At 30.6% G+C, this 25,070-nt stretch overlaps 2 protein-coding genes across 5 annotated transcripts in view; one reads left to right on the top strand and one right to left on the bottom strand.

Annotated features, from left to right (window-relative positions):
* Positions 1 to 9: 9 nt before the first annotated feature.
* On the top strand, positions 10 to 2,135 carry LOC122636567 (O-glucosyltransferase rumi homolog). The gene is made up of 6 exons (XM_043827932.1): positions 10 to 459; positions 580 to 745; positions 835 to 1,036; positions 1,188 to 1,466; positions 1,548 to 1,780; positions 1,940 to 2,135. The coding sequence occupies exons 1-6, from the start codon at positions 333 to 335 to the stop codon at positions 2,133 to 2,135; spliced, it is 1,203 nt and encodes a 400-aa protein (XP_043683867.1). The 5' UTR covers positions 10 to 332.
* Positions 2,136 to 2,193: 58 nt separating this feature from the next.
* Positions 2,194 to 25,070, bottom strand: part of LOC122636559 (matrix metalloproteinase-14) — a 35,711-nt gene continuing 12,834 nt past the window's right edge. Inside the window, exons 2-10 of one of the 4 annotated variants that reach the window (XM_043827913.1) lie at positions 19,098 to 19,221; positions 14,537 to 14,644; positions 12,359 to 12,510; positions 11,851 to 12,153; positions 11,550 to 11,712; positions 11,313 to 11,449; positions 10,886 to 11,206; positions 10,534 to 10,732; positions 2,194 to 5,245 (exon numbers count right to left, since the gene is read on the bottom strand). In XM_043827913.1, coding sequence (XP_043683848.1) covers positions 5,103 to 5,245; positions 10,534 to 10,732; positions 10,886 to 11,206; positions 11,313 to 11,449; positions 11,550 to 11,712; positions 11,851 to 12,153; positions 12,359 to 12,510; positions 14,537 to 14,644; positions 19,098 to 19,221 — 1,650 coding nt within the window. In that variant the 3' untranslated portion in view covers positions 2,194 to 5,102. Of the gene's footprint in view, positions 5,742 to 10,533; positions 10,733 to 10,885; positions 11,207 to 11,312; positions 11,450 to 11,549; positions 11,713 to 11,850; positions 12,154 to 12,358; positions 12,511 to 14,536; positions 14,645 to 19,097; positions 19,222 to 25,070 lie in introns of all 4 variants that reach the window. The other 3 variants (XM_043827915.1, XM_043827914.1, XM_043827916.1) reach the window with 3 other exon arrangements.

Raw genomic sequence — 25,070 nt, 5'->3', positions numbered from 1 at the left:
TCCTTTTTTTTTCTCTCTCTTTTTTTTTTTTTCTAACTATGAGTATAGAATCTACGAGCAGAAGCAAACAGAAGTATTAGGCAACCGTTAAGCTTAGAAAACTTAAACGATGTTAGATGTTAACGATTATAACCAATCAATTTTAAGATCGCTTTGCGAATAATTAATCGTCAAAAAATAAACACATTGTATTAAAAATGATTGGTTAATATAATATTGTTCAATTAGTATTGATATTTAATAAGAAAGCTTTTCTAAAGTTTACAAAGTCTATTCATAATTGGAAGTTACTTTTTTATTTACTATATATACATTCAAACTACGGCGTATGAATGAAGTGCTTAAGTTTTATTGTTTTATTAATAATTTTTTTAAAAGGACACTGTGTCGAACAATACTGCAAAATTAATGATGCAGAACATTGCAAGGAAAGAGATGAAGGTTATAAATATAAGAAAGGTATTTATTTTTTTTTTTTTATTTGTGTGTTTTTTGTACAAAGATAAAAAATTATTCGTTAATGCATATTGAAGGGACCTGATAAATATCGAATTTGTATTTTATTTTTTATATTTTCAGTTGAAAAATATGAAGAATATATTGAAGCTATTCATAATGCTGAAAGGAATTACATAGAATGCAATGCTACGAGATGTGAATGTTTTAAGGATATAATAATTAGAGATTTGAAGCCATTCAAAAAAAATGGTATAAGTAAAGAATTAATTGATATAGCAAAGACCAGGTATGTTTGCTCTATTAAAATTGATAGACATATTACTATTTCGTTATTTATTAATTTCTAACTTATATACAATATTTTTGTATTTTTAGAGGTACATTTTATCAAATAATAGGTGGAAAGCTTTACAGAGAGAAAGATTGTATGTTTCCATCAAGATGTGCTGGGATAGAACACTTTCTTTTGAAAATAATTCATAACTTAACTGATATGGATTTAGTTGTTAATACTAGAGATTATCCTCAATCAAATAAGCATTTTGGAAAACCTTTACCTGTGTTTTCTTTCAGCAAGGTAATCTATGCAAATTAATACGTACAGAATATGCGCTTGGAACATATTTTCCAAATTTTATTTTTATCTAAACAACATTGTTAAAAAATTCATTCAATTCGATATCATCTCGATTGGTGTCCAAATTCAGCACATTACACAATATTTATAGACACCACAATATTATGATATTATGTATCCAGCATGGGCATTTTGGGAAGGAGGACCCGCTATATCTTTATATCCTCGTGGTCTTGGACGGTGGGATCAACACCGTGAATTATTAAATAAAGCTAGTGAAAACATACCATGGAATAAGAAAAAAGAAAAAGTATTTTTTCGTGGCTCCAGAACAAGTTCTGAACGCGATAATTTAATATTATTGAGCCGTAAAAATCCAAACTTAGTTGATGCACAGTATACAAAAAATCAAGCATGGAAGTCAGATGAAGTAAGTTACTTTTTTTTTTCTTTTTTTTTTTTTGATAATCTACATCAAAGTTCTACTTTTAAATTTGAATTTTTAATTTAGGATACATTACATGCACCTCCAGCTTCTGAAGTTCCATTAGAATCTCATTGTGCATATAAGTATTTATTTAACTATAGAGGAGTTGCAGCTTCATTTCGATATAAACATTTGTTCCTGTGTCGATCCTTAGTTTTCCATGTTGGTGATGAATGGACAGAATTTTATTATGATGCAATGAAACCATGGATTCATTTTATTCCTGTTCCTAAGGATGCTAGCCAAACTGATTTAAAGTAAGATATGGTAATCTCATAACATATTTTGAGCACATTAAAAATTAATTCTTAATATAAAATAAGTTCTTAAATACTATTACTTATATTATTCTGAAATTATGTTATATATTATTTTATCTCAATTGTAATTTAATTAATGTTTACATTTGTTTTCAGAGAACTCATACAATTTGCAATAGACAATGATATTTTATCAGAAAAAATTGCAAATCGCGGAAGAGATTTTATATGGCATAAATTAAGAATGAAAGATATATTATGCTTTTGGAAAAAACTATTGAAGAGTTATGGGAAAATTTTTTCGTATAAACCAGTTTTAGATAAACGTCTAATTAAAATTGAGCGAAAATAAGTATGTACTTTATAATTAACGAAATAAAAAATATATTATATAATAAGTAGAATCATTATGCTAGGTAAAATATACATGTATTTTATTATAATGTTTACTTTACGATAGTGGAAAGTATATTACAATGGAGGTTTTGTTAGTTGGAGTGAAACACAGCTATGTGGCAAGTTTCAAAGTGAATCATTAATACCCCAACGTTACAATCAACACAAAAACGACCTTGTACTATGTTTATAACAAATTTTATGTTTCTAAACATAACGGGGGATAATAGTATGTTGTCATTTTAATATGAAAAAATATTTGTAAACTAACTAGTAAATATGTTATTTAATAAATACTGATCATAGTACAGGGCCATTCATGGTATATTCTGATACACATTAAGCAATCCTTAATACTTAAGTACTGGTAAAACACTTACACAATCAAACTACTTTGAGACTTATTGAATTATAAGAAAAAATGCATATTGGTTGAAAAAAAAATTATCGATTTGGATAATATATAAATATTTTATATAATACATATGGTCAAATATAGTCTCTCATCATAATCATTTTATTCAGTGTTGATTTAAAATAATGCTACAAAGTTTTGGACTATATAAAAATCGATATTTGATCGATGCATCCTAATATTTTTGGAAAACCATGAAACGTATTTGGTTCTTGTACATACTTTTATTATAATGAGATATTTTCCTGATGAAATTAATGTAAATGTATTGACGATATGGAAGCATTTATACAAGGAAATAAACGTTTTAGAATAAAAAACAAAAAAAACTTTATATTTTAAAAATGAAATTGTTTGTAATAGTTCAATTTACATGAAAAAATAAACTGCATTTTTTAATGTATCGAAGAAGATATAGGTATGAGATGTATGCGTTACAAAAATATGATTTCTTTTTGTAGATATCAAATGTATACATTACAAAAATATTTTTTAAGGCACTTGCAAAATAACAATTTTTTTAACATAATTGTAAATTAATAGTTGTGACATGAGTACTATAGCAGATGTTTTTTATATGAATATTGTTTGTGAATAAATTCATTTCATAAATATGAAGTAATTATTGTGTTGTTGTTTTTTTTTTTTTTTTTTTTTTTTTTTTGAACTTATCACCTATACTGCATACTGCGTATTCTCCTTTTTAAATTACATTAAGTCATTCCTCATATTTTCAAACAATTAACATGTAATTTGTATATAATTTAAAATTCTATAACACTCATGTAACATCATAACTTTCTATATAACAAATACTTTTGACAATATCATATTGTCAGTTATGAAACAATCTTAGCATTTCTTTAATAATTACCCCATTGCAACGTTTTGTTGCATTTTTTTTATAAGAAATATATTTTGGAATTTGTGCGAAATGCTAACAATGTTCTAGACCCAAACGAATAGTGCCTATGACATTTAAAGTCTTTCCCCAGAAATATACAAATCAATAAATAGGCAGTGTGAAGGGTCCAGCCAAAACATTGGATTGCAAAATTTAATAATATTGATATGAATACTATTCGAATCTATTATATATATATATATATATAACATTTTATATTAAATTAGCTTAGTTTCTTCATAAAACAGTATAACTTCATCTCAATTTCAATTACGTTATCCGATATCCATTTAGAAAAAAAAAGAAACATTAAAGTATACTTTGGAAAGACTACTCATAAAGTATGAATTCAAAATGTTATACTTAACAAAATTGAAAGGTCATATCATTTTCCTAACACTTAAATCTAAAAATAATACATCGCATCACATTTCTTATGGAAAGTTTTAAAATTGGATTTGTAAAATCCTTATAATTCGATTAATACGTCGATCGATCGAGATGATGAATGAACATTACTTTAAAACTTATTTTTAAATATAGGCTTATGTTCGAAAATATCCGAATACGCACGATGGCTGAGCGAAAGTTTAGAGATTTATTTTTCAATTCATAATGCGCGCGCAAACGGAACGTCGAATTTGATTTATTTAAATTGCCACAAAGCACCGTGAAGTACGATATTATTGCAGTTTATATACTTTTATATTCTTTCTTCGAACAAGCGGGAAAAATTCAAAGATTATTATTATTACTTTCTTTTTTTCTTTTTCGTTTTTTATTTGATATAATCCAATGTACAACGAGAATCTCGTACGAATCGTTCCAACGTGAAAAACGCGTGCAAGAACGATCGCTCAACCGTTAATTTTCTATCGTTCGGATTATTTATTTATTTATTTATTTCATTTATTTATTCATTTATTTATTTTTTTTTTACTTTTGATCAAATTCATACGACTACTTATTACATATACATACATACCGTCTGTACGATTCTTGTGAATTAATCAGCTAGAGAGAAAAAAAAAAGAAGACTTCTATTGAAGACGTCACCACATTGGCAGTTTGCGCCCAACTCTTCTCCCTCCCATTGTCTCTTCTCTCTCTCTCTCTCTCTTTCTTTCCTTCCCTACTATTTCGCGGATACCGTCCAATAGAGAAGAAACTTTGACGCACAACGGAGTCACTGTATTATAACCACTAACGATAGCCAATCGTAAGTCGACGATGAGAGACAATCAAATGGAAACGCCTTTCAAAAAAAGAAAAAAAGAAAAACAAGAAAGCGCGGGAACGTTCGTTTCGAGCCATGAAACCAGGGACGACACAATCATTCTAAATATCGAGAACACGAAGGGTCTCCTTCTCCTCTTCCTTTTATTCTTTCTTTTTCTCCTACTTCTTCTCTTACTTCTTGCTTCATCCTCTTCTTCTTTCCACGTGTTTTCCTCGACGTGTTTTGACTCATGAGAAATTCTTCAAACACGATGACACTCCGTTGGATGGATTAACCGGAGATTCCTTATCGTGATACATACACATAGTATTTCCTTTCTCTTTTCTCCTTCAACCTTGAATCGTTTCTTCGTTGTACATTTGATTTATGTTGCGACGATGAACCTCGCTACGATCACCGTTACGATACTAATGATAATGGACCATGTCTCGCCGTTGAAAATGCTACGCGATCCAGAATCCATGCGATCTTGATTAGATGGCGTTGCAAATTGCTCGTCTAATCCTCCTGTTGGGGTTTCAACGAAAAAATCGTAATGCGCGCGGCATAACGTTACATTTTTATAGGCGATGGAATCGGGGATTGCGATTGGTTCAATTTTGGAGGGAACGAATTTGATTGGTTGGGCGGCGAGGGGACAATAGGCGGGAGTGAGTGAATTCGATCGATGATTGGCCGAGCCACGCTTAGCAAGAGGTCGCTCTCGTCGTTTGCTTGCTTGCTTGATTGTTTTTTGTTTTCTCTTTCTTGTACCTGGTTATCGCGCGCGAAACAACGTCGTTCAAAACGTGTGCGGACAACAGTTCTCGCAATCTTTTTCTCGCATCGTCGTTGTTTGGAACTTTTCTTTTTTTTTTGTTTGTTTTGTTTGTTTGTTTGTTTGTTTTTGGTTTGCGATCGTTTTGGCACGTGTAAACTCGACCGAACGGGCCGTTACGGACCCAGCCCCGCAGCTCTCACTTTTTCTCGAATCCGTTTGATCCGAGACGAAAGTTGTTGTCCTCTGGAAATACGATTTTTTCCGGGATTAATTATCTCTTTTATCTGTTACTTCGACTAACTTAGTTCTTTTTTTGTCCTTTTCCTTTTCTTTTCAAAGTGCAAGCGCTTGGATAAGTTTTATCGTAGTGAATGAATCAATACTCATTGTGTTTTTTCTTCATTTGTGGGATTACGTAATTTTTCACGAATAAATTGGAAGAAGAATTTGAAGATATTTTTGTTAGAAGAGGAACGAACGAACGAACGATATTTTTCATGAACTTCTGAATTCTTTTGGTGAGTAAATAATGATTATTTCGATTCTCTTTCGATTGCGATAAAATCGACAAAAGGGAACAAAAGTAAAATGTCTAAAAAAATAATAATTTCGTCAGATACGCGTCATTATGATCGTAGAAATTTCTTGTACCGTACCATCAAGATAGATATCTTTTTTTTTTTTTTTGTGTAAACTTGCATCGCATCTCTTTTACGAGTATTATACTTTTTCTGTCTTTCTTTGATCTAATTAATTTCTTTTTTTTTTTTTCCGAAATTCGACAAACATATATAGGTTAAGTCGTGTTCTATGAGAATGGATTTTCTAATCATGCGTAACATATTTGTAAATTAATTTCAACTGTAACACGTTTACGAAATTTCATATTTGAAATGCAAAGTTAAATTTATCGTTTTATGATATTACAATTGTTGAAAAGTAATGCGTCATAAGTTTAGATCTTGTCAAGTACAGTTAGGAATTTCAATATCATTTTTCCAATTATATCAACTGCGAAACAAAGAATTTTCAGAAAAAGTTTTTACATAAAATACCATTTTGCTTCGATAATATTTATTTCGATTTCTTTTCCGATCGAAGCAGGATGGTATTGTTTTTATCTTTTACTTGTTTTTTCTTTTTTTTTTTTTTTCCAAAAGAAAAGCACTCGACTTATCGAAAATGAAAAAAGTTACGGCGGAAAAAAAGAACTCATTAGAAGATAATAATAAAAGAAAGAGACAATAAAAGAAATAAAATAAAAGAAAAGAAACAATGAAGAGACAAAAAGAAAGAAAGAAAGAAAGAAAGAAAGAAAAAAAACATGCTGCATTTTGATTCATCCCGTTCAAACAGAGAACTACTCTTTTTAGTTCCTTTTTCTTTATTTTTTTAGTTTAAATTGTCCTTTCACCATACGCAATCGAAACATGATCGTGCAAAAAATAATAAAGATCGTACATATATACGAAAAATAAAGAAAGATTATTATTGAAAGTAACGTGCAATAAAGAAATACGATTTGTGTACTACCAAGTGTGATATACATATGTATATATAGTGCATTGAAAAAAAAAAAAAACCATAAAAGAAAACCAAACAAAACAAAACAAAACAAAACGAAACGAAACGAAAGAAATAGAAATAGAAATCATAAAAAGAAGGAAACAAAAATAGATGCAAAATTATTCATCAGAGATGTGAAAATCTAAGAAAATATGAAATCACTCAACCAATAAGAGAAGTGAAATTGAGAGCACGTGACCAAGATAGTGATTTGTGATTGGTTAGAAGAAAGTAAATCCTTTTCTGATAATATTAGTCCAAGTTCCAAACAACGTGACCGTCAACCGTTTAATTTTATTTTTTTCTCTTTTTTTTCTGACCATGCACCTTTTATTTCACACATCGAAATATTTACGTACGACGTGCTCGAGCAAGTAATACGTTTTGTTGCATGTTATATATATATTTCTCTTTTTTTTCTTTTTTTTTTTTGATCGACCTCGTACTGTGATTTTACTATGCCAATACATCGTATATTATTACATATATACATACATACATATATGTGAGATTAAAAAAAAAGAGAGAAGAATATAAAGAAGATATTTCTAACACATATATACATGCACGTGTAGAGAAACATATGCTAAAATACCAAATACGTGCATAATATGTACGTGACTCGTGCCAATCGTTTGTTCGAATAAACTTTCGAAATTTTAATAATCGATCTTAGAGATCGATCTAATTTACCTTATTACTTGTTAGTCGTGTTATACGATAATTGCCAGTGATAACTAATGTGCAAAAAAAAAAAAAAAGAGAGAAAAAGTGCAAATATCCCGTAACGAAGCATACTGATATCTTGTACGTGTAATAAGACTGTATTGTCAATTCCCATAAATAGAATAAGTAACAATGGAATAGAATAGAAAAACTTTCTTAATATTAAATTAGATTTATTAATTGAATTGAGTAATTATTAATTATATTTCTGATTATGTTTTCTTTTTAACATTTTTAAAGTATCGTAAAAATTGTCGCGCATGCGCATATCGAACGAAGTTCTTTGTCAGGACAGATAATAATATCTATAATCGTATCTACACTATTATATTTCCATCCCTTTTCCAATTTAATTGGCAATGTAGTCTTATTACACATAGATATATACGTGTTTCTTATTTTCTTTTAATTCTTTCTTTCCCTCTAAAGATACATTGCAAAGAGATAGAAAGCGTGAGAGGGGATGCAAAAAGAGATACGAAGGTTATTAGCATGCGATCAGAAGCATAGTGCTAACAATATACGGAATAAGCATACGTTTTTCTTTTTTGCTTTTTATAAAGAATATGAAACAAAAAAAAAAAAAGAATAGAATAAGCCATGTATAGAAGTTGCTTATGTCTAAAAATATGTACTACATATTTACTCTGTTCCGGTACTGGATACGGCGACGATGACACATTGACGACATGATAAGAAAGTAATATCCTTAATTTTTCCTTTAAGATATTACGTATATCGATTTCTTTTCTTTTCTTTTTTTTTTCTTTTTTTTTTTCTTTTTTTTCCTTAAATGTGAGAGAAAAAATAGGACAGTATATAATCGGCCAACGTTATTCGCCAGCTGGCTAATAAATACTTCGGGCTTGCATTAGCTCGTCCAATAAATAATTTCGGAATTTTTATTCTCGGTTTGGATCGAAAGTTATTAAAGATGATTTTGATCGATTTTAAATCGATTGCTTTTTTTTTTTTTTTTCTTCATTTTTTTCCTCCTTTTTTCCGATATTGTTTAGGGCTATTTTTTTCTTTTTTTCTTTTTTTTTTTTTTTAATAAATAAATATTAATTAAATAAATAATTTTTTTTTTAAATAAAAGATTAAATAACAAGGATCAATAAAGATCAATCGATATTTAATATTCCTTAAGAACTTTTTAAGGCCCAGCTTATATCGTTAAAAATTCTGAAAATCAATTTATTGATCGATCCAATAGATATCTCGTGATAATATGAAATGTAAGATTTAAATTCGATTCGAATTGATGGTTGATAAAAAAGGGGAAAAAAAAAAAGAAAAAAGAAAATGAAATGTTTATGATGAATTCTACGAAATGGGAGAAAGACATGAATTCGAGATACCGTGATTTTTTTTTACGATACAATAACGACAATTATAGACAATAGGACGTCACGAAATGCAACAACGCGATATGATCATTTTCATGGGTTAAGTTTGCTTGCGTGTATGCATATGTCGTATTATTATATTATTATTATATTATTAATTTACCTTTGAGAAAATAGATATTAAATTTTGTTTCTATCATCAACTAATAAAAAAAATAAAAAAAAAAAAAAAAAAAAAATGGACGAACTTTTTTCTATTAATGATCTCGGTTAGTATTATTCGATAATAAATTAGTAACCAGCACCATTTGTTTTTTTTTTTTTTTTTAATTTTGTCGATGACAACAATAATACTAATATCCCCTTTTTTACGAGCCATCGCAGATCTATGTGCGTGCATTTTTAACCTTATTGAACGTTTAAGTCTAGGAAGTTTTTCACAATCTTAATAAAAATAGTCAAATAGATAAGATTATGTAATAGATTTAAAAAATTACCTAAGGACATTTTTCGTTCTTGTCTGTATTTAAATCTTTCGACAATATTTCTCGATCGTCTTCATTCAATCTCTAATCGTTAAAAACATTAGAGATAATAATAGTAACGATGATGGTATTAACGAAGGAAAAGAAAGAGAATAAAAAAGAAAAACAAAAAATCTTGAAACGAGATCGAATAATTCGTACATCGTTCGAAACGTTAGGTCACATCCGAATCATGTACGATAGTATCGTTCGTTTGTTATAAGACCGGAAAATAAAATATAAATCGTGTCGGTAATAATTTACGACAAAAAAATATTACCCTTTTCCGTTTTGAAGAGATCGACAGTTAGTCTTCCGTTTTCAGAGATTTGCTACTCGCGATTTTTCTTTCTTTTTTTTTTTTTGTATTTTAGATATTAATATACACGAACAAAAAATACACACATATACACAGACACACGACGGACAGACAAACAAAATGTCACCAAAGGTATTATAGCGCACACGCACATGTCCCTTCGATGGCTGCAAAGCCCTAGGTATGTTATATAGCCAGGTGGTGGACACCGTTTTTTCTCTCTCTTTAACTCGTACTCCGTTAGTTCTTTTTTTGTTGTTGGCGGGGCACACACTCCAATTTTTGTTATTTTCTGCCAAAGATTTTTTTTTTTTTTTTTTTTAAATTCCCAAGCCAAAAGTTCCAGTTATCGTTAAAGAAAAAGATGATTATCGTTCGCACGAACGTAGTTTTTTTTTTTATAACGTATTGTTTGCTTTTTTTCCCATTACTTGTAAATATATCGTGTTAGATATTAGATATTAGTTCAATGGGTAAAGATAATCTGGAACTTTGCGGATGAGTCGAGGCAAACGATAAATTCGGCCGTATTTTTGAAGGCATTATTATACCTGCGTCTAATATGATGTCGCTAACGTCATTGTCGAACGAGTCACGATCGCCGGCATCCAGCATGCCGGAAAACAGGGAAGATTCTTCGGGACTTTCGCCCTGCCATCTGATATTACCTAACGTCCCTTTGCTCGCCGACTTGCATCCGAACCACCAATAAGCTGTCGCCCTTGGGAACGCTGGCTCGGCGACGTCCACCTGAAAAATAACGTGATTTGTTTATTTCTCCGTTGCTCTCATGTTTAAGAATACGAAAGGAAAGAAACCAAAAAGAAAAAAAGAAAATACAATGAAAGAATAATACACACACACACACACACATATATATAAAGAAAGAAAAATAAAACATACTGAAAAGGTACGATCGTTGAATCTGTAATAGCCCTTGTCCTTGAAGAAATACGTGTATCCTTGATAAATGACAGCACCGTCTAGATTATCCGGTAGACCTTCCCAATTTTTGATTGGCTTTGGATAAGTACTCTTAACCGGTGGCTTTTGTACTTGATCGAATCGCCAGAACTTCGTTCCCTTGTAGAAATATATCTTTCCGTTTCCTGTCCAAACTGTCGCAGCGTCTATGTTGTCAGGTATTCCCGTGAAACCTTCACTTATTTCTTTTGGATATTGACCGTCCATATGTTTGCCTATGTACCTCCAATATTTCGATCCCTATACGATAGATTACATTTGTATATCTTCTATCTCTGTTCGAATTTGTTCTTGTTTTGTTAACGAGCTCACTTCAATCTTATTATTAATCCAGAGAGATTCTTACCTTAAAGAAATAAGTTTTACCGTTCTTGAATGTAAATGCAGCGTCTATATTACCCGGAAGACCCTTCCAAGAATTGCTAATCCGTTTGGGATAACCGCTAGCTATACCATCGGCTGTCAGTCTCCAATAATGTTCTCCTGCGAATAAGATCGATAGATTTTATCCAAACGATTCTTATCCACAAGATCGTTTTAACAATTTAATAAAGTTTCAAGGATTTGATCGAAGGTAACATACCTTTGAAGACATATATGTGTCCTTCGGCGGAGTTAAATATCGTATCGATCTTTGGATCCATACAAAGCTCTGGATCTTCCTCGCCAGTTGGTGGTACAGATGTTGGATGAATATTCGTTGGTCCCTGTCCCCAACCAGTCGTTGTTCTTCTTCCGTATAGAGCCTAACGAATAATGGTGACATTTATTTATTATTTTATTATCGATCAATCCTGTATTTGTTGTAATTCTTCTATCTGACCAAATTATTTACTTTTCTTTTTCCATCTTTAAAACTCTAAACAAAATAAATTTAAACTCACTTGAATACCATCGATATCGTCGGAATGCAAATTGAAATTGGGCTCGTATCCACGATAAAACGGTGCCATCAGGGCGGCCTTAACGTCACTGTGACTTAATCCGAGCGAATGTCCAAATTCGTGTGCCGCAACTTGAAACAGATTCGTCCCACGATAACTGTTTATCGTCCATTGTTCGGCGTCATCGAAATGAGCGTCTCCACCGTAAACCGGGAAATAAGCGTGTGCCAAAGTACCACCGCGTCCATCGAACGGATCACCGTCTCCGTGTTCACCGATTTCGAATCTGATGTCTATGTGAACCTGAATGAAATATTAAAATGTATTGGAATCTTTGTGTATATATATATGTGTGTATCGATCTTGTGATCTGCACAGATTTTTGGATCTTCTTTACGGTTGGCTGTTGATAGTGTAAATACATATATATATATTTTTTAATTTTAAATATAATATACATATTTAGATAAATATAAGATAATCGAATCGATCAAAAGTTATCACTTACCGAGCCGGAAGATTTAACCGTGAAGGATAAATCGGTGTATTGGGACCAAACGTTAAAAGCTTTAGCGATTTCCTTATCGACTTCTGTTCTACTTAAACCCGCTGGATACTTGCTAATCCTGTAGGACAATTTCTTTACTCGCCATCTCGATCCTGCGTAAGAATAAATCTGTATTGATCAATCATATCGAACGAGTTTGTTATATTCTAACATAACTAACTATACTCATCGCGTGTCATCGCGTAACGTAGGTTCATTACCGTGAACTTACAATTTATGCAATCGCTATGCTCTCATATACACTCGTATATACCAACATGCCATACATGCTAAACATGTTATAATTACTGGTTGGTTGTGTTATGCAACCGAAAGAATTCTTTTACGATCGCGGAAGATCGGAGATAATAACGCGACCGATTCTTTCGTCGAAAGATTAAATGTTCGTCTTTCTTTTATTTTTTTATTTATTATTATTATTATTATTATTATTATTATTTTTTTTTTTTTTTATACATGAAATTATCTTTTCAACACGTCGTCGCGGAATAAGTTGTTATGTTAGGCGACCGCGATCTTTTTTAATCGAACGAAATGATATTTTTCGAAGTACTATATTTTCTACGATATAAAAATGCCAACATCACCTATCGTCCATTTTAACGAATAATTGTTACAATTATTTCTCCTCGTCCGTTCTACTTTGTTCTTTCAAACGGTAACAGAACTTTGTATACAATAGTGGTATACCATAATAGGTGTTACGGATCGACGATCTCGATGTTCTTTCTCTATCTTCTCTATGTTAGTTCAAACCAACATGCACGAACGACAAGAGTTTGATAGGTCGGAATAAAAAGTTCAAAGTCATGGTTATATAGATCGAATCCAATCATTTTTACGATTATCTTTTAATATTCGAACGATGTCCCATGACCATTAGATAGCTTTAAATCGATACAGTACTAATTTTTCTTTCTTTTCTTTTCCTTTTATCTCTTTTTCTTTTCGTTTTTTTTTCTTCTTTTCTTTTTTCATTAGATCAATGATCCAACGAAAATTTTCCTAGTTACTTTCGTACTCGATATTTTATTAGATTGGTGTAACGTAATAGTTTTTTTTTTTTTTTTTACGTATCGAGTAAAATAACAAAAATCATAATTGTTATCGCACCAAACAGATATCAATCTTAGAGATACATTTTTTTTTTTTTTATATATATAAAGTTTTGTTTCATATGAAGAGTAATGTCTTGAATCGACGAGGCTATGTTGGTTTCATTAAAATATTTTGTTAAATTCGGTGAGAGAGTTAGTGTTGGCTGGTGGGTGGGAGTTGTAGGAAGAGGTTTGTTGTTTGTAAAAAAAAAAAAAATTATAAGCGAGCGATTTCCAATTAATCTTTGAAAAATTTATTTACGGAGGGCTACGCGAGTAAAAAATGAAATTAAAAGAAAAAGAACAGAAAGAAAGAAAATGTTTTATCGTGCACGTATGTGTTTTATCGGACGCGAACAAGTCCGTTTGGGGTGACTGATTTTCCATCGATTGTTTGTAACCACAATAAGACAGAAAGAGAGAGCCAGGAAGTCGAAACACCTGTTACCCGATCTATTAGAAAATGACTCTCTTGTTAAAATTATAAACGAAATTTACCAATGATATCGATTATCGGATTTGTAATATTTTTAAAACATTCATATTTATTGTTCCTTTTTGTCGTATTAAATTAATTTATTTCATTTTTCTTCTTCGCCACGAAATAAAAAAGAAAAGAAAAGAAAAGAAAAATAAATAAGAAAGAGAAAAAAGATTGTTATATTATATATTAAATATAAATTTGTATAATTAAAAGTTATATATTTATATCTTGAATATACACTTTTATATAGTTAAATCATATACGTTTATATATATATATATATATTTATAGGAATATACTGATAATTATATATTTAATATAAATAAACAATCTATTTAAAATTTAAGGATTATTTTATATATATATATAGTAGACATTATATAATATATTTTTTGACTAAACAAATTCGCTAGTTTCTCACTATATAATTATCCGCTTCGCTTTATAATAATTAAATATATGTATGTATTTGTATAGAGATAGAGTTAATATAACAAACTTTATTTCTAATTAATTATTGCATTGAATTTCGCTCACCTTGAAGAGCATATCTCTTCGATCTTCCATCGTAACTCGGTCCTACTTTATCTTTAACGCCGCATCTTGATAAAGACATATAATAGGCCGTTTCATCGTTCATAGAACCTGAAACATAAAATATGATGATTTCCTAAGATTTTTCTCATTTTTCATAGATCATTTAATATCCATTATATATTGTGGTTTCTCTTTTTCTTCTTTGCTTTTTTTCGCGAAGGATGTACTCTTATCGATCCTTGAAGCAACATTTATAGTCTATTATCGGCACGAAATCGTTGAATAGATATTTACATACGACGTGCGAGGATGTGCGTGCATCCATCGATAAAATTATTTATTCATCTATCATCGTACGCACGATATCCGTGTGTATACGCCCATCAATAAATACAACAAATTATTAATAGTCACTTCAAATGACCCTATATATCGATTATGAATGGATCTTTAATCGCATACAACGTAAACAACAAATTATTTACGTTTACTTGAAACATTCTCAAAACGCGAGTGCCTAGAAAAATTTATTTATCGAATGAACTTTTAAACGTTTCGTTTTATCATTAAAAAGTATTGCAACTTATACATTTTTTATTACACTTATTCCTTATCAATATTCAAAGATTTCTTGTCAAAGAAATTACGTATATGCTCTATTCTGTTCTGAATTGTAATAAAAACAAAAGATCGACAAAATATACAAATTCTGAAACAATTTGCACGTTCTTCATTCGATCGATCGATCGGTTTATCGATCGATCTATTCCTCTTTTCTCTATTTTATTAAACGAAATCAACGATCGATCCCGTTTCATCGGTAGACTGCACAGGAAACATTTGTTGACCATTGATTATATCTACAGATAGTAGGAAGTTCTCGTGGCTTGCTTGTCAGTCATGAGGCGGAAGATCGTCACCGATAATCACGTTTCTGTTCGAACAATATACCGTATACACCATCAACGATATACAATTTTATTGTTAGATCATTCCTTCCGGTTTACCTTCGCTCTCCTTTTTTTCTGTTTATTTAATTTTTCTTTATTTTTTTCCACCTTTTTTTTTTCATCTTTCTATCTCTATTACTTTTTTTCCAGATTCCATTAGACGACAATTTGTCTCTCGAGTTCGTATTAATCGCATGGAACATTTTTCTTCTTCTTCTTCTTTTTTTTTTTTATTCTTTTTTCTCTCTCTCTCTTTTTTTCTATGCGTACATAATATTATCTTTAGCCACATAATGTCTTCACTTATCTCATATTAATTCCTCTTTACGCTTACTTGGAGAATCTCTCCTTGACACCCATTCCTTCGGGAAGCTTCCTATCTTCTATCCAATATCGTTTATTATTAAAGACAATTTATATCACGTTTCGTTTAAAAATCAAACTTTATTATCTCATTTCTACCATGGATCGATCTGTTTCTTCTTCTTCTTCTGGTTTCTTTTTCTTCTTCTTTCTTTTTTTTTTCCCTTTGAATCGAACGAATTGATACTCATAATTTATTTCTTATTTGTTTACTTTTTTTTTTTTTTTTTGGATCAAGATATACATAATTTCAATTTTTTTTTCTTTTTTTTTTTCTGTAGATATAATGTGTAGACGTAACGATTGAAATGTATTTAATATATTTCTTTGTTGAATAATAATTCGTTAGCACGTTACGTAGTAAAACAATTATGTACCAATACCTAACGCGTCGCATATTCCGTGATTCTTCTATGATAGTAATAGTCAGCATGCAACATTCTTTCGCATATGTTACCAAGAAAATTGGTGAATTATCGTCAAGACTTTACTCGTCGTACACATATCAATGGTATTAGTAATCGTTCATTGTAAATCATTTGCGATTCGTACTTACGTAGATCATTTTCTTTATTGCGATCGGTAGGAAGCAAAATATTTATTAACACGCTCTCCTAAGTATCTATTAACATTGTATGAAAATTATTCTTACAATATACACGATACTCTGAAATTGTTTTCAATTTCATTTACATATTTACGTGTAAATCATAGATACAAAATGTTCGCTCGAATGAAAAAAATAAAAATAAAAGAATACTTCAGTATTATTTGTAATAATACGAACTAAATAAAAATTTCGTCATAACTTATTGGCCTAATAATAAAAATAAAGATACATACGTATATATATATATATATATATATATATATATATATATATATATCTACACACTTGAAATGATTTTTTTAATATTTTTCGTTTCCACCTGGCAAACGAAGGTTCTCAGATTTTAACAACAATACCATGTAATAATATCATGCGACGAGCATGAATCATCATCGTATAGCGCCACTGTCTTATAACATAGCGAAGCGTTCCATCGAACTCTGAATCATGCTTCAAATTGTCATAGTTAGTGATGACCACCAGGGAAACTCTACTTGTTATTAACATCTATCATAATGTCTGTCTGTCGTTTTTAATTTACGAATCATTACTCGTCGTCCATTTTCTTTTTCCCATTTATTTTATCTCGCTCTTTATAATAATAAGAATCAATCGTTTTTAATAAAAAAGGGGAAAGATTAAAGCAGATTAGAGGATCGTATGGAATAACTTCTTATAAAAATTTTTCGTTTCTAAATTTCACCTAAGTAATACGTAGAGAAGACTAACCACTTTCTCGCTGAGACACTCGTCCAGTTTGACGAGTTTCTCTGTTCGCGTTTGCGTTCGCGTTCGCGTCATGTGTCAAGGACATAACCTTGACAATGATCGTAGGAAAATGTTTGCCTCGACACCCGGACTCTACTTCTCTCTCTCTCTCCCTCTCTCTCTCTCTCTCTCTCTCTTTTTCTCTCTCTTTTATCTTTCACGATGTTTTTCGTTGCGGAACGAATTGACTGTGTGACCAGTGAACATCTCTTTTCTTTTCTTTTCTTTTCTTTTCTTTTCTTTGAACGAAATTTTTCCAGTTTATTGTAAATACTTTTTTGATCATACTTCTCAAAGATCCTCGAGCTAAAGAAAGAGAGAAAGAGAGAGAAAGAAAGAGAGTGACTAACTAAACGTTGGAGAATCCTTCGGAGAGACAGCAATATGTCGGAGTGTTGGTCCTTCGTCGTCTAGACATTCAAGAATGCACTTTTCCTTTCCAATATGCTACGGTGATCCAGGGAGATTTATCATTTTGCATCTCTACTACTACTACTACCACTACTACTACTTTTTCTTCTTCTTTTTCCCATCTTTTTTATTTTTCTTTTCCTTTTTCTTTTTTTCTTTTCTCTTCTCCTCGTTTTCAAGGTTCACGTCATGCAAACGATGATAATACATCCTGTCGCCATTCTCTCCTGCTAAATTTCTTCATAGAAAGATATTTTTCTTTTTTCATTCTTCATTTTTCATTTTTTTTAATTTTTTATTTTTCTAACGTATACACGACTTTTTCAATTTTCTTTTCGATTCCAATCGAATAATTAATCACGAACGTCCCTTTCGTATCATTTTTCTTGAATGTTTCATTTATTCTATATGTGTCTGTATACTCGAAAAGATCGTCGCTTTTTTTTTTTTCATTTATTTCTTTTTTTCTTTTTCTCTTTCGATTTATAAATAATTCTCATCTCAGAATAATTATAAGACAGTGCGTTCGTTCGATTCATCGAGAATGTGAACTTTATCGAAGTGACTTTTGAAACGGGACTTTGACATTCGACGCACATACATATTGTATATTTACGTATGTATAAGTATTTATGCATGTATGTATTTACGCAATAGATTAATTCATGCATGCGTGTCTCCTTTTAATTAGTTCGATTACTGCAAATTTCACTTATGCACGCGCCGACTCGTGAGTCACATACAGTCGACATTGAACAAGTGCATAGATATATGTATAAGTATGCATCTATATCGAATGGAGACGATGGAGGTGGTGGGATTTGCTGATTCATGTCGATTAAAACGAGTTACGATCAAAACTAGAGTAGTATCTACTCACATGGAACGGAATTTATATATAGTAACTTTCTTAGCTCGCGTCAAATTATTATCAAGTTTTTTTATCAACGGAATTTTTAATACGACCTAGACGAAATATCTCTAAACGTCATTTAAAAACTTATCCTTTCTCGAAACTTTTTAGACATTTTTTTTTTTAATAATGTTGAATTACGAGAGTCCAGGAATTATTTTACAATTTGTCATTTTACAATAGGGACTTTTGGTACAAGCCTATATTAAAAAATTCAAATGATATTTATTGGCTGATCCAATAAATATCTAATAATAATAAAAAGAAAAAAGAAACAATATTAATCAAATTTCGTTTCAAAGTCATTTTATATATCGAGTGACTTAATATGTATTGTATACTACGTTAGGTCTATCGAACAGTTCTGTCCGTAGGTTATAAGTATTTAATATTAATAAAAATTATATTCATAATCAGAGAGTATGGATTTATTGTATTTTCTTATTAAATTCGAAAAAGAAAAAGGAAAGAAAAATTGACAAATGAACAGAAGCAGAACAGAGCTTTTTCATTAGATCTAATCAAGGATGAAATTGTTGATTGTACCTGTTATATTGATTCCAGCAAGCGATTGAAACTCTGAGATTGCTTGAGATAATGACTCCTCGGAAATGATTCCGCCATTTGCAGGATTAACCGATGGCAAATATCCATACTGCGAGAGATATCTCTGTAATGCAAACAAAAAGAAAAAAGTTAGAATAATATAAAACAAATGAATATAAATATCGAAAAAAAAATATAATACATCTCGAGTAAAATCATTATCTTTTCTGACCTTTTCTAAATTCGTCAAAATCGTAATATATAAAAGATATAGAAATGTTTCATCATTAACAAACTTTTTCTTTTTTTTGGTTTACGATGAAAATATCGTAAATATTCTATCGAAAAATGTTGATAAACGTTTGGAAATTTATTCACCGACACGACACATTATATATAGTCAAAACGTTAAAAAGAAAAAAAAAGAAAGCAAAAAAGAAAAGAAAATAATTAAATCTTTCGAGGGTAGGACCAATTCATCGTTGTGTACGTCGAAGCGATAAGGTATGATCTATTATCGATGGTTATTGTGTATGCGTGGGTGTGTTCGTTAGCTTAATTGCGACCCATTGTATCTTGGAGTGTAAATCCAGGTAGGCTAATCAACGGATTGTTGTTTAAACCAAACTATCTTGCTTTCTTATGTCGACCTTGCGATTTATTATCGAACTATTTCGAAGGTTGTCATTTATATACAAAGATAGGTTGCCTTACTTATCCGCGTGTAAATTTGTCGAGAATTCTTCTTCGTTGTTCTCTTTTTTCTTTTTCATTTTTTTTTCTTTCTTTTGTGTATATATATATATATATATATATTTTTTTTTTTTGATTGGGTTGATACCTTCTCGCTTTTGCAATAAAGTTCTCTATCTCTTTCTCTTTCTCCTTCTAATATCCAATTGTTATCGTTTCTCAAAAGAAATGAATATATAATGAAGAAAGAGAAATAGAAAAAAAAAGAACAAGAAAAAGAATAAGAAGAAGCAAAAGGAAAATTATGTAAAAGGAGAGTAGTAATTGATATTCATTTTGTCGAATACATACATATATACATATATGCATAGACAGGTATGTATGTAAATAAGTAGATAGATACGTCTATTGTTTCATAGACTAGACTAGACGGGAGGGAATCCTGCATTTGCACATCGATATTTCCGAATGAATTTAGGACAAGGACCAAACACCGAGTAGGTAAGTACAACCTATTCGCGAGGTCGAGACGATTTCCGTGTCTATCGTATCGAGTAACGAAAGTGGATTATAAACGATTTGAAAAGTGGATTGAAACCCTTTATGAGAGAGAACGAACGAACTAGATATACCTATAGGCTTTTAAGTCTTTTCTACTTTGGATTATGTATTATATATATATATATATATACACACACACACACGCGCGATCAATCTTGGAACATCTTTTTTATGAATTAGGGAAATGACAAATTATTTTTCGGTGACCACACGCCGATGACGATAACGATGACGATGACGATGATGATGATGATTATTCGAGGCTAGTGACCTAATCGATGCAATCGATTAACAGTTACTTAAACGTCTCAGACATGGGTTTCTCATTAATATTCTGGGAGCGATTAGTATCTGTACCCTATCTGTATTTGTAATATAGTCGAGAATATAACAGTAAACTTTCGTCGTAGAAAGAAATTCATATTCGACACTTCGAGTAGGAACGATCGATGATTACGTCACATTACAACGATTAGAAACCATTCTCTTCTTTTTCTTTTCTTTTCTTTTCTTTTTTTTTCTTTTAATTTTTTCTTGCTTTCTTTTACGAGTTATCGTTTTATACGAATTAAAAAATTGCTAACTGGGCTTCTTGCGTTTTCGAGTTTTTCACGCTTGACATCAGTTTATTTCACGGCTTTTTTATTTTCTTTCTCTCTTTTACTCCTTGCTCTTTCCTATTTTCGTACAATAGAACATTCTTCTTAACACGCGTTGATATAGGTCAAGAAGATATACGTGCTCAGGAGAAAGGACTCGAGTTATCGATTATGAAAAAAGAACGCGTTCGCGTTCGTGTTCTTCTCATCGAAATTTCGTATGAAAGGAGTTCATTATACCGACAAGAAATTTAAACTAAAAAGGAAAGAAAGAAAGAAAGAAAGAAAGAAAGAAAGGAGTAGAAAAAAGATTAAAAAATAAATAAATAAATAAAACGAAGAAAGAAGAAAAAAAGATATAGAACGACTCAATGACAATTTATAAGAGTAAAGTGGATTAACTATACGTGTGACCTTCGAAATCTATTTACGAGCACTAACCATCGAAGCGATACTTAGTCTGCATTAGTTTAGATGACTAATTTTTCAATACGAGGAAAAAGGATAATTAAGATTATTTCTCAAGTTCAAGATTTCGACGAGTAATTGGAAAGTATTAGCTCTGTATCGTTATCGATAACGATTCTAATTGGAATTAATGATAAACTAAAAACCGTGAGACCCGACGATTAGCTTTTCGTGGATAATCGAAATCTGTCTGTCTCTTTCCATCTCTCTCTCTTTATCTTTTTTGTTACTTTCCACACATGAATGCACACGTATATACACATACGTACGCGAAGATACCAAGTGTAAATAGTGTTCCACGGAAATGAATGATAATAAAAACCGCAAAAGTTAATAAGACGATAAGATGAAGTTGTCGGAAAATAATTGTCGATTCATCGTCGTCGTTGCTTTTATTACATATTTTTTATTGACAGATAAAGATGACGAACGATCGTTATCTATCGGTAAAGCATTATAGATTTCAATGGAAAATATAATCGAAAAATTAAAATTACTATAAGTCTTATTAAACGTAAATTGTGTTACGGTGAAGGAGAATAGGTGAATCATAAGATCTTCCAACTAAACTTCCTACGATCATTATATTACGATGATCATTAGAAATTTAGAAGGTAATAAAAAGAATTATGATGAGTTTATATATGACATATCCAATTCACATATCCCATTCTTTTCCTTTTCGTTTATGATTCAACCAAGCCTCTCAAATTCTCACTTCGTCTTTTTTTCCTTCCTCTTCCTTCTTCATTTTCCTTTTTTATTATCATCATTATCATTTTTTATATATTTTCTTCTTTACACCGACCATTGGTCGACTCACTCGAATTTCGTAATCCTCCTGCGCAGCTCGACTTCCGAGAAGTCGCAAGATTTTTATGAATGAAGAAGGTAGTACGATATATATGTGTGTGGTTTGTGTTTATTTGTGTACGTGTGTGTATATACGTGGTACGATGTGTAAGCACGTGCGTGTTTCGCGCATGAATGGACCTTACCCCTCCTCCACCGTCAGAGATACGCCTCTGCGTTCATTATGCGTACGTATACGTTTATACGTATATACATATGTCTGTTTTATATGTATATACATGTGTGTTTCTACCAATAAATTGTAGAATACTATCGTGAATGAATCAGTAGAGAGATCAGTTCCATGAAATCGATGCTGACTCGTGCGTCGATGGTAACTCCATTAAATCTTACATTAATTAGAAGATCAGAGTAAATAGGAGAGGAGGAGACAGACAGACAGAGAGAGAGAGAGAGAGAGAGAGAGAGAGAGAGAGAGAGAGAGAGAAAGAGAAAGAGAATGACGTATCCTGAGTCAAGGATATTCAACGTCTCTCAAAGAAAGGAAACTTCAAGGAAATTTGCATCGTCGAATAATTCGAAAAGTTCTGATTCGTTTTCTTGAATCTTACTTGAAATGTTTCAACTCATCAAAACTTTTATTTTTCGTTATACTTCTTATACGAAGGTATTAACATAATTATATATTGAATATAAATTAATATATATATATATATTTTTTTTTTTAAATAGAAATGTATAACCAGCTACGAAATGTTTAGATATTGTATTATATTATATACTTCATTTATCGTTCGTTAATTCAACATATTTTTAAGTATGAATTAATAACCGATAGAAAATATCGAATAATTGAAACTTTTTTTTTCTTTTTTTTGTATATCCATCTGTCTTTTATGAAATCGATTAATGGAATTTAATATATTCCGATAGAAAGGTAATTAACATGTGACATATTACTTGATATTATTTTTTATGATTTTACTTGAAATTTTTCGAAAAGTTATCGATCTTTTATTAGATTCTATTGATCGTCTTTGTCTACTTACGTATTATATAATATTCCTCGAAATATATCGAAGTATGACTAATCCGTATTTTTTTTTTTTCATCTCTCTACTTCTTTTTTCTTTTTTTTTTTGCAAACGTAATTAGAAATACCGATATTCTTTCATTAACATTACTTAATCGTATTTGTTCCATTGATGAGCAAACAAATGTAGAATTCCTTCGACAATGCACTAGTCGACTATAAATACCTGTGATTCTTGAGAATAATGATTATACGATTGGCTAGATGAAAAGAGATTAAGAAACTGTATACATAGGAAAGAGATAAAACAAATTTACATACGTGAGACACGCTGACGTAGTTTTGATTCCTTATCATGTCTCGCGTCACTTTAGTAACTCTTAATTAAAACAACACTTTGTACGAGTTTCATATATGTACATATATATATATATATATATTAAATGGCAGCAGTAAAAATCTGTGAACATGAATTATGAATAATGTTCTCCTTTGTCACGTTTGCACGTGACGATTTCTTTGGTAATTTTATATTTAAAAATCACGTTTGACACACACGATTTCTTTTTTTTTTTTTTTTTGTGTGAAAAGAAAATGTCGGAAAAGAATATATTTTTTGTAAAAAGGAGATGTCCTGAGAAGAAGATAATATTATTGTTTTAAAAATCACGTTCGATAGGTGGGATAATATTTTTTTATTTCTTGTAAAAAAAAAAAAAAAAAGAAAAAAGTAAAACAAAGTAAAAAAGAAAACAAATTATTTTTTGAGAAAAAGAATCGAGAGAATATTATCTATTTATATATATTTTTTACACACACAAATATATATATACATATATGTATATAAAATATAAATTATATAGATAAATTTGTTGATGAAATTTGCACACGTGGAAATATACGTATCTTTTTTATGCTTCATGAATAAATGCATATTCTAATTATATCGATAGACGATAGTCGATACTAGTCAGTGATGTCTCATCGATTAAACTTTACTCGGCTCATGATATCTAAGATCTCTGAATTCATAAACTATGGATATGAGTATTGATATTGCCGCTCGAAAATAGATATATAACTTCGTACGTGTTCCCATACTTATGCATGCACTTATGTATATATTTTTTTCAATAGCAATGACATTATCATATGCTTATAAATAGAATTATTGTTTTATATAGTATCGTTCGATCGAAATTAAAGCAAATTTTCATCTCCTTGATCCCGTAAAGTCAACGTGATTAGTTACACGTGATTTGTTACCTTGAACTCGTTGCTTAGAATTATTTCATGCATGGACACCGAATCCAATGCTCGTTTTCTACGAAAAGATAAGAAGACGAAGAAGAAGACGAAAGAAAAAGAGAAAGAAGAAGAAGAAGAAGTCAGAAGTCAGATCAAAAAAAAAAAAAAGGGAAAAGAATATTTGTATCGCGATATATATTTAATGCTTTATTACGTTTCATTTGCAATTAATTTGATATCATCGTCTTCTTTCGCTAATTAAATGCATTTAAAGCTTCTACAATGTTATCGTAAATACATGTAATACGATCGTATATAATGAACATTGTCGATACTATTATAGTACTACAAGACCTTTTATACACCCTCTATCTCTGTTTAAAGATTTATTTTTATCCATCTAACGTCGTCGAATGTACCAGACAGGACCGTATACATTATAAAATACATTACACTCGACTTGGGACTTCTTATTTTCTCTCTCTCTCTCTCTCTCTCTCTCTCTCTCTCTCTCTTTCTTTTCTTTTTTTTTTTTGAGAAGACGATGAGAGTCGCATT

This window comes from Vespula pensylvanica, chromosome 22 (assembly GCF_014466175.1).
Source record: "Vespula pensylvanica isolate Volc-1 chromosome 22, ASM1446617v1, whole genome shotgun sequence".
NCBI lineage: Eukaryota > Metazoa > Arthropoda > Insecta > Hymenoptera > Vespidae > Vespula > Vespula pensylvanica.
Note: the sequence above shows the minus strand (reverse complement) of the source record. Positions and strands in the feature narration are given on the sequence as shown.